At 41.1% G+C, this 14,593-nt stretch overlaps 1 protein-coding gene across 1 annotated transcript in view; it reads left to right on the forward strand.

Annotated features, from left to right (window-relative positions):
* Nucleotides 1-14,593, forward strand: part of LOC306965124 (high affinity choline transporter 1-like) — a gene marked incomplete at both ends in the record, with an annotated part of 57,361 nt that overhangs the window by 26,517 nt on the left and 16,251 nt on the right. The window contains 3 exons of the mRNA XM_079559366.1: nucleotides 1,981-2,129; nucleotides 3,368-3,511; nucleotides 4,877-5,030. Of these exons, the coding sequence (XP_079415492.1) occupies nucleotides 1,981-2,129; nucleotides 3,368-3,511; nucleotides 4,877-5,030 (447 nt within the window). The remainder of the gene's footprint in view (nucleotides 1-1,980; nucleotides 2,130-3,367; nucleotides 3,512-4,876; nucleotides 5,031-14,593) is intronic.

The raw sequence follows: 14,593 nt of genomic DNA on the forward strand, positions 1-14,593 counted from the left end.
TATATACGTAGTTTTTGTGGAGTCCTGACTTCCTGCTTGGCTCGTGTTTTTCTGTCCGCTTGATCTGCTGGGCTCCGGCCTCTGGTAAAAATTGACTTCTTGATGCTAGAAGGCTGCCGGATGGCCTCGCTAACTGGACCCGAACTTCACGGAGCAGTGTGAGTGTGCACCATTGGTTTGAATGACTTTCCAAGTTCACAGAGGCCGTACCGGACCTTAAACGGATTTAAAGGAATAGGCCACCGTTTTTACATACTGAGATATGCTCTTACCTCACTTTAGCCGGGTTAATATATCCCCGTCTGGTCTTTGTCCGTGCGCTCTGCCAGGCAAACGGAGCACATACGCAGCCTCTCCCACATGTCACATAGCTCCAAAAAAGCTCACGATAGAGGCTACCAAGCTCTTCCACGTGTTCCCTATTTAAATAAAGTTATGTGAAGTGTTTTCATGCGAAGTATATTTACACAGAAATGTAGCATGTCAATTTTATAAGCAAATAAAAAGGGGGACTATATTGTGAGGCGTAATGATACGAGGAGTAAAACGTCCGCGCAGTAACTCCTAAAGGTTATTGACGGAAGTGAGCGGGGGAAGTCTTTAGGAGTTACTGCGCGGACGTTTTACTCCTCGTATCATTACGCCTCACAATATAGTCCCCCTTTTTATTTGCTTATAAAATCGACATGCTACATTTCTGTGTAAATATACTTCGCATGAAAACAATTCACGTAACTTTATTTAAATAGGGAACACGTGGAAGAGCTTGGTAGCTTCTATAGTGAGCTTTTTTGGAGCTATGTGATATGTGGGAGAGGCTGCGTATGTGCTCCCTTTGCCTGGCAGAGCGCACGGACAAAGACCAGACGGATATATATTAACCCGGCTAAAGTGAGGTAAGAGCATATCTCAGTATGTAAAAACGGTGGCCTATTCCTTTAATGTGAGCTGGGTGTGTTTCATTTCATGACTGGCATTTGCGCCTCTCTTTTGAATGCCCTTTTCTCCTCCTCCTTTTCTCCACAAGAAATCCTTGTCTTCTTGTGATACTGTCGTCTTGGTCAGAGCTTATTCCACAGTGTCTTGTGAAATGTACATGTTATGGCCAATAAAATGTGTTAACATGTAATTGTTTGGGTGGATTTTGATGAAGATCAGACCACGTTTTATGACCAAATCAGGCAGAAATTTGAGAAATTCCAATTGGTTCACATACTTTTTCCTCCCACACAACTGCACATTAAAACGGCTAAAGCCTCAGCTCAACAGTCGACTGAAGAACAGTTTTTATCCACAAGGCTATCAGGAAGCTGAACCCTCTCCCTTCCCTAACAGAATACCTGGTGTTTTTTCATCATTTTGTTAATTTGCACCGATAAGGTGCTTGTTGTTGCAAATGTGCGGCCCACCCATTCACTATGATACACTACACTATGATCTTATAGACTCGCCAACCTGACTCCGCTTCTTTACAGAAGAGGGTCTGGCAACACTCCATTGCGCGCTTTCAAAGGAAGTGACGCAGCGATATGCAGCCTACCGACCAATCAGAGCAGAGCAGCTCCCTGAACGGGCGTCACGTTGTTGCGCATTTGTTTTGTAGTTTTTCAACACAAGCAACCACTTCACGTAATGCTCCGGTATGCTTGTATTCTTAAGGTTTTCTGACATAAACGACAGAAGTCATTTACTGAACTCCGTGTGGCAGGAGCGCCATTGTTAATATCCCAATGACGACAACTTTCTTGTGGCTGTTTCTGTCGTCACATCTGCTATGTTCTCATTAGCTGCTATGCGCTTCGGTTGTCCCACATTAGTCCCGCCTCAAGCAGTAGCTTGTCTACGACAGGGTCGCCAGACTAGTCTCCTGTTTATTAATTAATAAACATCGGAGATTAGTCCGGTTGCCAGGCTAATGATCTTACCCACCCCTCACATTTAAGCCAGAGTTTCTGTAAATCCTTGTTGTGTCTCTAACAGGTGCCACCATCAGTGTGGTCCTGGACCTGTCTTATGGAGTGAGTATATGGATCTCTGCAGCTGTGGCCATCACCTACACTCTGATGGGAGGACTCTACTCTGTGGCTTATACTGACGTCATACAGCTGACACTCATCTTTGTCAGCATGGTGAGACGTTAAATTACAAATCACTCCTTTGCTGACAATGAAATTTAGGCCTATAGATACAATCGGCATCGCTGGAATCGCCCATGTATAGTCATGTTTGAAACCGTTAAGGGGGAAAACAAAGAAGAGAAAAATATTAACTTTCTCCAATTATTAAAAAAAACTATTGTAGCAAATGCAGAATTATTTTATATAGTTTTCTACCTAATAAAGACACAAAGACATGGAGAGGAGCAAAGTGGTTCAAAAGCCCATAATTAAATAAATAACGGAGAATGCTAACATGATGCTTCAAGTTAGCCTCATGCTACATGCTAGCGCTATCTAGTATAAATAAGTTCATATCCCACCAAAAAATGGCTAAAACTTGTGGAAAATTGTGTTTCACAAAATATGATATTTTCCCCCTCGGCGAAGCCACGCCCCTTCTATGACGAGATGCCGTCTGTATCAACAGATCCCCATAGCTTTGCCCCTGATGGTTTGTCCTTTGATTAACACAGCGCAAATTAACTGTTAACTTCAGGTTTGTTCTACTCAAGTGAGTGCAGTAGGAAGTTCAGTTTACTTCCAATACGCCTCTGTCCAGCGTCTATGCCGGTATACAGTAAGCAGTCTGCTCATTTCGTGGTATTCTGCCCAGTCTCGTCTCTCACTTTTTCAGGCCTTTTTGATTGAACCCAGCACCTCTGTGAGGCGCAAGCACTAACATGTTCATGTCCTCAGGTGAGGTTGGCTGCAGAGTGGAGCCATTATAACAACATACTTACTCCAATTTGGTCAAATTATTAGATTTTGTTGGAGCAGCTGAGGTTTTAGCTCTAACTACCGCATTTCCTCAAGCCAAGCCAAATTCTTCAAAAGTGACCACGAACATCACAAGCCGAAGATGTGTGTCATGTATGTCACAAATGACGGGAAAATGCCATTTGTAGCACATCGGACTTATGTGTAAACCAAGGCAGGTTTGTGTGTAGAAGACTCGTGCAAATAATACATTGTGCAACATGTGTATCACAGACACAGAGTGAAACATTTGGAGATAACAATTTTACATCCATTTAAAATAGTTGAATCCAGAATGCTTACTGTTTGCTTTTGTTGCTTTGTCTGTTTTTATTTCTCTGTGACTTATAAAATTCCAAATCTTTTCCAGGGCCTTGAAATTTCATTTTCAGTTTCCATGATTGTTCCCAGTTGAACAGACTCCCTCACAATGAACCCTTTTGTGTGTGCAGTGGATCTGTGTTCCCTTTGTGCTGATTAACCCTCACACAGTGAACATTGGAGAGACTCTGATGAACAACACCCTCCACGCTCCCTGGATCGGCACCCCCAAACTGAGCAAGATCTGGATTATGATGGATGACTTTTTATATTTGGTGAGCTTCATACCAGTGGCGGCTGGTCCATTATGGGCGGTGGGGCGCCGCCCCTCCTATCAATTATGCAAATAATATAACAAGTTTTAAGCTTAGCAAAATCCTAACTTTCTTATATACAGGTCTTTTATACAGTGGAGGGAGGGGGAGTGGAGGTGAAGGAGCGTGTCATTTTGTCTGCCTGGTTCATTGTGTGCTGTAACCGCTGTAACAGCCTCATAAATGTGTAGTTTTGTGCTTGGGGCGGCGAGGAACAGCGCCCCAAGCATCTAACCAATGGCGCTCTGATATGGTATAAAAACGTCACTGTATATCATTAATTCAACCAATCAGAGACGCGCAATGTTAAATCTCCGATGGGCGCTGAGGCCAAGCGCCCATCGGAGATTTAACAGGTGAGAGACGAGGAAGCGCTACTGTAAACAAACACGAGTAGCCCGTTGTGGGAGCAGCTCTGAGCTCACGGACGATCGGAGGAAAAACTTCTCATTTGAGAGACGGAGAAGCTTCGTGTTGTTTCCTGAGAGGAGGTGAAAGGACTTAGTCAAACTAATGGACTTGGGACAACTTTCTTCCGTCAGAAGTCACGTCTAAACTGACTTTCCTGGAGGTAGCATGACGATGCTAACTAGCTCGTCTGCTTTAGCTGCTGCTTGTTTATCTCACACTTTGGGACAACACTCGCTGACTTGGACAGACAGTTCTGTCCCAGGACTTGGACATTTGATGGAGAGAAGATTCAGGACCGTGAGGAGGAGCTACGACAGGAGATGCAGGGGAACGTCATTCATTCACTGAGGGAAACAGAGGTGGAGCTCCAGGTGCAGGAGGAGGAGGAGGAGGAGGAGGAGGACTCTCTTCTAAACGTGAGCTGCACATTATTTCTGAGCGGATCATTTGTCTGACGGTTTATACGGGTTTAAACCTGTGGCTCTGAGGCTCTTAATGAAACCACAGCAGGTCTGGGACTAAAACTGTACATGGAATCAAACAGGAAACACCTCCTGCCTTTGCTCTGGTTCTGTTGGTACAAAACACATATCAGTGGTGCACAACACAAATATGTATAGTGACTATCGTTACACTTTAGTCAGAAATGATTTATTTTTTAGTTGAATAAAACTAAACAATAAGTTTTGAATATATTCTACATAAAAATAATAATATCAAATGCCCCAAAGATAACTTTCTTTTTTAAGTTAAAAACAATGTTTATAAGTATCTTCTAAAATATAATTGAAGTTAGGTCGAGGCAACAGCCCCCCCTGGTTTTCACATCACCAGCCGCCACTGCTTCATACATACTACTAATAATATAAGAATTGGAAGACTTTTAACAATAATGACAAGGATCATTTCTTGCAGTCGGTTGGTAGTGTCGCATACCAGAGCTTGCACCAGAGGACACTGTCTGCTTCGTCAATGCGGACGGCTAAACTCACTTGCTCTGTAGCTGCATTCCTCATCGTGGTCTTTGGAACTCCAGGCATGCTGCTCGGGGCGGCGGCTTCATCCACAGGTACTGAGGCATTGCTCATTTGTCTCTTCAGTAGGGCTGGGTTAAATTCTTCGACGTCACATTGGGCCAGCTAGCAGACTTTCGTTGGCTGGATTATTGATTGACTGCGGAATTCTTCCGCAGTCAATTATTGGTTTTCATGTTCTTTATTGATTGACATGACATTTTATGCAGTTTATGCAAATAAAGCAATTTATGCAATTTGAACAGTTTATGCAATTTCTGCATTCGCTTCCCGCATTTCCGCAGTCAATCGCAATGGTGCAGCCATTGCATTTCTAGTTGATTGACTGCGGAATTCTTCCGCAGTCAATTATTGGTTTTCATGTTCTTTATTATTATTCCTCTTCCATCTTTTTCCCGATTTTCTAGAGCTTTCAGCACCTTCATGCTTTGTGCAATTTATGCAAGTTATGCATCAAAATGTTCTGCATGTTGAGGAGAAGGGTGCTATTACTTTTGGGACTTCTGCAACTTACGGTTTTTCCGCAATCGGCCAAAATGTCTGAGATTTTTCCCATTGACTTATAATGGGGCTGCCGCAAATCCATGCTTTTCTGCACTTTTTTCTGCATTTTATGCAATTTCTGCACTTTGTGCATGTTTAGCTTCTGCAACTTGTGGGTTTTGAGAAAAAATTGGCCTTCTGCAGTTTTCCAGTTTTTTTATACGAGAGTTTGACATTTTTGCATTGGTGTGTATGGGGGGAATCCAGCCAATGGGGAGACTCCAGGACTCTCAGTCATTTGTGCAGCTTCTGCCAATCAAGCACTTTCAACAGTTTGACCAGTTTATGGAATTTAAAAAGTTTATGCAATATTAATAATTTATGCAAATTAACCACTTTATGCATTTTAAACCGTTTATGCAACTTAAGAGTTTATGCCATTTAGGATTTATGCATTTTAAAGAGCTTATGCAATTTACATAATTTATGCAAATTAACCCATTCATGCATTTTACCATTTTATGCAGTTTATACAGTTTATGCAACATGACATTTTATGCATTTTACCAGTTTATGCAAATTAGATTATGCAAATTAAGCAATTTATGCAATTTGAACAGTTTATGCAATTTCTGCATTCGCTTCCCGCAATTCCGCAGTCAATTGCAATGGCGCAGCCATTGCATTTCTAGTTGATTGACTGCGGAATTCTTCCGCAGTCAATTATTGGTTTTCATGTTCTTTATTGATTGACTGCGGAATTCTTCCGCAGTCAATTATTGGTTTTCATGTTCTTTATTATTATTCCTCTTCCATCTTTTTCCCGATTTTCTAGAGCTTTCAGCACCTTCATGCTTTGTGCAATTTATGCAAGTTATGCATCAAAATGTTCCGCATGTTGAGGAGAAGGGTGCTATTACTTTTGGGACTTCTGCAATTTACGTTTTTTCCGCAATCAGCCAAAATGTCGGAGATTTTTCCCATTGACTTATAATGGGGCTGCCGCAAATCCATGCTTTTCTGCACTTTTTTCTGCATTTTATGCAATTTCTGCACTTTGTGCATGTTCAGCTTCTGCAACTTGTGGGTTTTGAGAAAAAATTGGCCTTCTGCAGTTTTCCAGTTTTTTTATACGGGAGTTTGAAATTTTTGCATTGGTGTGTATGGGGGAATCCAGCCAATGGGGAGACTCCAGGACTTTCAGCCATTTGTGCAGCTTCTGCCAATCAAGCACTGAGGCCATTTCAACAGTTTGACCAGTTTATGGAATATAAAAGTTTATGCAATATTAACAATTTATGCAAATTAACCACTTTATGCATTTTAAAGCGTTTATGCAACTTAAGAGTTTATGCCATTTAGGATTTATGAATTTTAAAGAGTTTATGCAATTTACATAATTTATGCAAATTAACCCATTCATGCATTTTACCACTTTATGCAAATTCGATTATGCAAATTAAGCAATTTATGCAATTTGAACAGTTTATGCAATTTCTGCATTCGCTTCCCGCAATTCCGCAGTCAATCGCAATGGCGCATACAAAATTTGTATACAAATATGTTTGTTATTGTTATCCAAATGCTTTGACTTTTTTGTTGTTGTATGCATACCAATAAATATATGAAACAGAAATAGAGGCCACCTGTGTGTAATCTACTCTCAATATAATTTCAGCTGTTCTTTTAGGCCCTCAGAGCTGTGGTCGGAGTGTATTGGTCACTAAACAACATCATGAAGGCCAAGGAGCACCAGAGAGGTCAGGGATAAAGCTGTGGAGAAGTTTAAAGCAGCGTTAAGTTATACAAAGATTTCCCAAGATTTAAACATCTCCCGGGGCACTGTTCAATCCATCATTCAGAAATGGAAAGAGTACAGCACCACTGCCAACTTACCAAGACACGGTCGCCCATCTAAAATATTAGACCAAACAAGGAGAGCACGGGTAAGAAATGCACCCAAGTGCCCCAAGATAATTCTGGAGGAGCTGTGAAGTCCTGCCGCTGAGCTGGGGGAATCTGTACATGGGACAACTATAAGTCGTATCTACACAAATCTGGCCTTCATGGACGAGTGTTAGAAGAAAGTCATTATTGAAAGGAGGCCATAAGAAATCCCGTTTGAAGTTTGCTAGAAGTCATATGGAGGACACAGCTCCATGCGGAGGAAGGAGCTTTGGTCAGATGGGACAAAAATTGAACTTTTTGGCCCAAATGCAAAACGTTATGTATGAAGCAAACCTAACACTGCTCGGAGTTTCCGGTGACGTAGGAACCATGATGGTAGCCTAAACCTTAGCTCCTGACTAAACTACACAGGAATCCCACTTCTTGGCATCCTTGGAGATATATTTATCGGTATTTTGGTGCTTAAACATGCCGGTGGGAGAAGAAAAGGGTCCTACCATGGGAACGAGAAGCAAAAAAGGACAAATTGACTCAGAAGATGCAAGCCTCGACGGAGCGGCTAGCCAGGCAGAGCCGGCATCGCTAGCTTCCATCCGCGAAGTTATCAACGACTCCATGGCCAAGTCCATGTCGGATTTGGAAAACAGACTTTCCCAGCAGCTCCAACATTTGCAAGACACTTTTTCACAAGATGTTAAAAAGCAGCTGGGAGAGGTACGAGCCGAATTTCGCGAAATGGTGGAAGAAACTACGGGGAAAATGGAGGCTACATCACAGCGACTCCAGGAAGCAGAACTCGAAGGGTTCTCGCGCCGCAATAATATCAGAATCTACGGCGTAAAAGAGGGGGTCGAGGGCACTTCCATGATTCACTATATTGAAAATTTGCTCAAAAGCGAGCTGGCGGAGAGTATTGGTTTGACCGAGCTGGGTATCGAAAGAGCGCATAGATCCCTGGGCCCGAAGCCAGCTGTAAGCGCACCTCCGCGCTCTATAGTGGTTAAATTCTTGAAATACACCACAAAGGAGAAGATTATCAGCGCAGCATGGAAGAAGCCAATCACAGTGGAAGAAAGGAGAGTGTTTTTTGATCACGACTACGCAACCGCTGTGATGGAAAAGAGGAAAGAATATCAGCCGATTAAAAAGCTACTGAAAGAGAAGGGTATAAGATTCCACACCCCAATGACAAGGATGCGTGTTTTTCTGGACTCTGGGACTGAGACCTACGATAGCGCTGACCAAGCCGCTGAGGATCTACGAGCGAAGGGCTTCCCAATCCCCCCGATGCCAAAGCGAAGAGCAACAACGCAACCAACTTCTTCCTGGGAGCGAGTGAAGAGCACCGGTACCAGAAGAGCTGAATACCGCCAGAGAGCCAAAGAAAAACTTTCCCAATTCCACTACAGGTCAGCCGAAAACAACGCCAAAGATACTTCATCCACCCCGGTTTAAGCAATTGTTTTTCTTTTTTTCCCCTCTGCCTGTTCATCTTAACCGGACTTTTACAGTAAGCATTTTCTTTATTGATACTCAACCCACTGGGAGTAGGCTAAATCCCCAAACAGACGTGAATGATAGAGTTAAATTATTTTTGTTTTGTTTTGTTTTGTCGTAAGGGGTTGATTGTTAAAATGGACCTATTTTAATAATCTACTTGTTATGGTAAGGTAGTCAGTCTACTTAATATGAAAGTCACCACAGTCAAACTTTTTTTGAGGGGGCCTCGCCACCTAGTGGTCGATACATCCCCCTACCCAAGAGGTCTTGGAGTGACCTCTACGATGGAAGCTCTTTTCTTTTTTCTGTTCTTATGTTTTTCTGTTCCAAAGTTTATTTGTGTTGTTCTGGGGTTTAAAGAGTATGTATTTCAAACCTGAATTTATCTATGCAGTACAAACAATATAAAGTTATTACGCATTAAGAGAAGCAAGTTACTATCAAAGGCTAAAAAGGAAATGGCCCAAATTATATTTTGGCAAGAAACACATCTCAGTAGCTTAGAACATGAAAAATTAAAGAAATTAGGTTTCAGGAACACCTACTATTCATCATTTAGATCAGGTCGTAAGAGAGGTGTGGCCATTATGATACCAAATTCTGTCCATTTCGAATTTCAAACAGAAATTAATGACCGAGAGGGCAGGTATGTTATGGTGAAAGGAAAGATTGATGGCAAAGAAATAACTTTACTGAATGTTTATGCACCACCAGGTAGTAAAAAAGCTTTTTTTAAGAATATGCAATTTACATAATTTATGCAAATTAACCCATTCATGCATTTTACCATTTTATGCAGTTTATACAGTTTATGCAACATGACATTTTATGCATTTTACCAGTTTATGCAAATTAGATTATGCAAATTAAGCAATTTATGCAATTTGAACAGTTTATGCAATTTCTGCATTCGCTTCCCGCAATTCCGCAGTCAATCTGATCTCATTACATCCAAATCTACTGGAGTTGTGATTTGTGCAGGTGACTTCAATATGATATTGGATTCCAAATTAGACACCACAAACAAAAAAAGAAATATTACAAATACTGAGAGATGGTTTAAAATGAGAATTAAAGATTTAGGCATATTGGATGTTTGGAGAGATTTACATAGGCAGGAAAAAAGTTATACATTCTACTCTCATAGACACAATGTCTATTCGAGAATAGATTACCTCTTCATGTACAACTCTGACAGACATAGAATAAAAGAATGTGGAATAGGTCAAAGAGACCTCTCGGATCACTCAACAGTTCACCTGAAAATGCACTTGGAAAGTAAATATAAAAAAACTCTATGGAGGCTTAATGTCAGTTTGTTAAACAATTTTGCATTCAAACAGAGAATAAAGGAACACTTGCAGATCTATCTTGAAAATAACGATAATGATAGTGTAAATCCAGCAATATTGTGGGATGCAGCGAAGGCGGTTTTACGTGGTTTTATAATAGCGGAAACGGCTTTTGCTAAAAAGATAAAAATGGAGAGATTATTAGACGTCCAAAACCAACTTTTGGAACTTGAAAAAAATCATAGTGAAACAAATAATCCACAATTACTACTTCAAATGAGACCACTTAAACAGGAAATTGACAAAATTTACAGCGAGGAAGTAGAGAAAAAGCTTAGATTTACAAAACAGAGATATTACGAGGCTGGTTCTAAGGCCTCCAAAATCTTGGCATGGAGGTTGCGGAAACAGCAGTCGGTAAATACCATCTATAAAATAAAAAATCCTGTTACAAGGAAATTGGAATTTGATTTGGATGGTATACAAAAGGCTTTTGAAAAATACTACCAAAATTTATATGACCAACCAAAAACATTTAATGCTGAAGCGGTGGATGACTTCCTGACTCAGCTGGATCTGCCTTCACTTGGTAAACTGCACAATGAAAAGTTAACCAGACCAATAACAATTGAAGAAGTTGATAAAGTGGTTTCCTCCCTGAAATCTAACAAATCTCCAGGACCGGATGGTTTCCCGGGCGAATGGTATAAATCACTGAGAGAGTCACTGCTGCCAATGATGGTCAAAAGTTTTAATTATACTTTTAAAGAGGGTTTTCTCCCCCCTCCTGGAAGGAAGCCTCTATCTCAGTGATTCCAAAAGAGGGGAAGGATTTGACAGAATGTGGATCTTACAGGCCCATTAGTGTATTAAATCAAGATTACACAATTTTTGCAGCCATTCTTGCTAAGAAAATGGAGGAAATCATGACTTTTCTGATCGATGAGGATCAGTCAGGATTCGTCCAGGGAAGGCAGACCCAGGATAATATAAGGAGATCCCTACATACAATAGAACACATAAAAAAGCATGACCTAAAGGCTATTCTACTGAGCATGGATGCGGAGAAAGCGTTTGACTCTGTGGGGTGGGAGTTCCTTTATAAAGTTATGGAAAAATTTGGTTTTCACCAAGATTTTGTTCGGAGTATCAAAACATTATATACAGGCCCTACAGCCAGAATTAAAGTGAATGGGAGTCTATCTGACCCAATTCACCTGCACCGTGGTTGCCGACAAGGCTGTCCTACAAGTCCAAGTCTCTTCAATCTGTTTATTGAACCGCTTGCACAAGTTATAAGACAAGACACAATCTTGCAAGGTATAAAAATAAGGGGCTCCGAGTATAAGATAAGCCTTCATGCCTTCATGATGATGTTTTGGTCAGTCTTGAAAATCCAGATTTAGGTGTCCCCAGATTGATGGATCTGCTGCTGCAATATGGAAATTTATCAGGCTATACTCTCAATATTGAAAAGACACAAGGCCTAGTGTTTAATTTTAAACCAAAGGGCGACCTTAGAACAAAATACAAGTTCGGATGGGCTTCTAACACTATAAAATACTTGGGTGTAAGACTGACAAAAGAAGTATCTGAGCTTTATACAGAAAACTACCAACCGATTAATGTGCGTATTAGAGGTGACTTGGATAGACGGGCTTCTTTGACCCTGGATTTAGGTAATAGAATAATGGTAATAAAAACTAATATTTTGCCCAGACTGCTCTATTTATTCCAATCTCTGCCCATTCAAGTCCCTGATTCTCAATTTAGAGAATGGGATAAGGCGATCTCCCGCTTTATCTGGAATGGTAAAGCCCCAAGAATAAGATTTAAAACTCTACAATTACCTAAATCAGAAGGGGGAATGAGTTTACCATGCCTGAGAGATTACTTTGTAGCAGCACAGATAAGACCACTTATGCTCTGGTGTAATAATAATTATATTGCAAAATGGAAGACCATAGAGTTGTCTCTATCAAATATACCATTACAGAGCTTATTAGGCAATCCACTACAGGCTAAACATTTCGATATTCAAAATCAATGGGTCAGATTTTCTTTAAAGGGGGGGTATTATGCAAAATCGACTTTTTCAAGCTTTACATCATGTTATTAAGTCATTCCCTCATTAAAAACATGCCTGAAGTGTTGCCTTAGCACATTCACGTATTTTCGAGTAATCTGTAAAAACTCCGATGGCAGCCATTTTAGGGATAAAACGCCTGATTCCTTCAGGAAACGCCTCCGACCTCCAGGATACGCCTCCGACCTTTCGTCACCAGCCGCGTAACCAACCACTGCTCCTCAGCAGAACCCCCTCCCCGCAGTGTCTAGCCCTAAGATGTAAACAGAGTCATCATGGAGGATTAGCTTCATGTGTTGTGAACCGGAGCCACAGCAGACTTTTACAAAGACACACATCAGTGTTTCTGTTCCCAAAACACCCAGGATTAAAACCGGTGACAAGAACACTTATTTCAGTGTCTGGTTCTGCGCTGGGCCTTGATGATGCACAGAGCCTCCGGAGAAAGCTAATGCTAAGCTAAACCTCGAGTCATCACGTGAAAACGAGAAATATGCACACATAAAGTCAATAAAACCACCACACACATAAAGAACCGTTTAACAATGATCACACACGGAGCCAGGCTTGTTGATTTGGAAGTTTATTGCTCACATTTCATCTACAATGGGTCATAGCCGAGTGGTTTTCTCCCGGAGCTAACAAGCTAGCCGCGACAAGCTAACGGGAAAATTCACTGAATACAAGCAGCATATTATGCATTGAAAACGTCACTAAAACAGGCAACTGCTTGAAGCAGCCTTTATGATGATCACACACGGAGCCTGGCTTGTTGATTTCGTAGTTTATTGCTCACATTTCATCTACAGTGAGTCGTAGCCGAGTGGTTTTCTCCCGGAGCTAAGGCACTATTAGCCACGACAAGCTAACAACCTTCACCTTCACAACATTCATTGAAAACAGGCAGCATATTATGCACAAATAACGTCAATAAAGCAGGCAACTACTTGAAGCAGCCTTTACGATGATCACACAATGAGCCTGGCTTTACACATTTGTGGTTTATTGCATACTTTTCATCAACAATGAGCTGTAGTCGATTATAACAAGCTAACGGGTAACCTCGAAAAACCATTGTCCACCTGCACAGATAATGTCCGTCTTTGAATCGTATGGGCTCCTGCAGATCCTGGTGTCGTCCATGGGGGTATAGTTAGAGATCCATAGGGCATGACAGATGCAAAGAGAGAGCCTCCAAACAGCAGTTATTTTTCAGGCAAGCGCCCCTTCCAAGCGTCCGGTGTGGAAGGTTTGTCTCCAAATAATATCCTGTGTGGCCATTGTTCACAAAGTGATAAACAGTAGCTCCTTTCCAACCATAAAAATTAAAATGCACCGATCGTAGTTTCAATACAGTTGAGACAACGAGCGCAGTGTTGTGATGCCACAGACAGCGTGTGGAGGGGGCGTGTCGGAAAGGGTCAGAGGTTCTTAAAGAGACAGGGGCCTATTTCAAGTCTTTCGCTACCGCCATTTTGAAAGAGCAATTTTATACAAGGCAGTTATTCTAATTTACTGCATTTACAGACCAACAGAAGGTTTCGTCATCATTGTAGTGTGCCATAGACTGGTGCTATGTGGCTGAAAAAAGCATAATACCCCCTCTTTAAATATTTGGTTAGATCTAGTCAAACAACTCAAACTTCAAAAAGAAACTCGCTGTCTAATGTGGCCAGTTCATGACCCTCATTTTGAACCAGCTGTGATGGATAGAGGTTACATCCAGTGGGAAAGAGCAGGAGTTACTACATTGTGTCTTTTAATGGATAATCTGAACTTCATAGATTTTAAAACGATGTGTGAAAAATACCAGCTTGATCGATATGATTTTTATAAATATCTTCAGCTTCGACACTTCTTTGATAAAAATATTAAAAACCTACCCATAGATAATCTATCAGGTATTATACAGATGTTTATAAAAGCCTACAAATCAAAACTGCTTAAGAAAATAATTGGAGAGCTATATTGGAAGATAACAAAATTAAGAGGTCGTTCTACCTCCTACATAAAGGAGAAATGGGAAAAGGAATTGGGTGTTGAAATAGTGTCTGATGAATGGGAATTTATTATTAATAGTCAAATTACCGCTACTAATTCGCAAATGTGGAGGGATTTCTCTTGGAAGAACATTGTTCGGTACTTCATAACCCCCAAACTAAAATTTAGGCAGACTGGTCAACTACCCGAATGTTGGCGAAAGTGTGGTCATTGTCCTGCAGACCATACCCATGTTTTTTGGAGATGCACTGTTCTTGACCCCTTTTGGCGAGACGTGCAACAAACGGTAAAAAATGTTCTTGGTTTGACATAACATTTACATGTGTGT

The sequence above is a fragment of the Gobius niger genome (genome assembly GCF_951799975.1).
Source record: "Gobius niger genome assembly, chromosome: 7".
Classification (NCBI taxonomy): domain Eukaryota; kingdom Metazoa; phylum Chordata; class Actinopteri; order Gobiiformes; family Gobiidae; genus Gobius; species Gobius niger.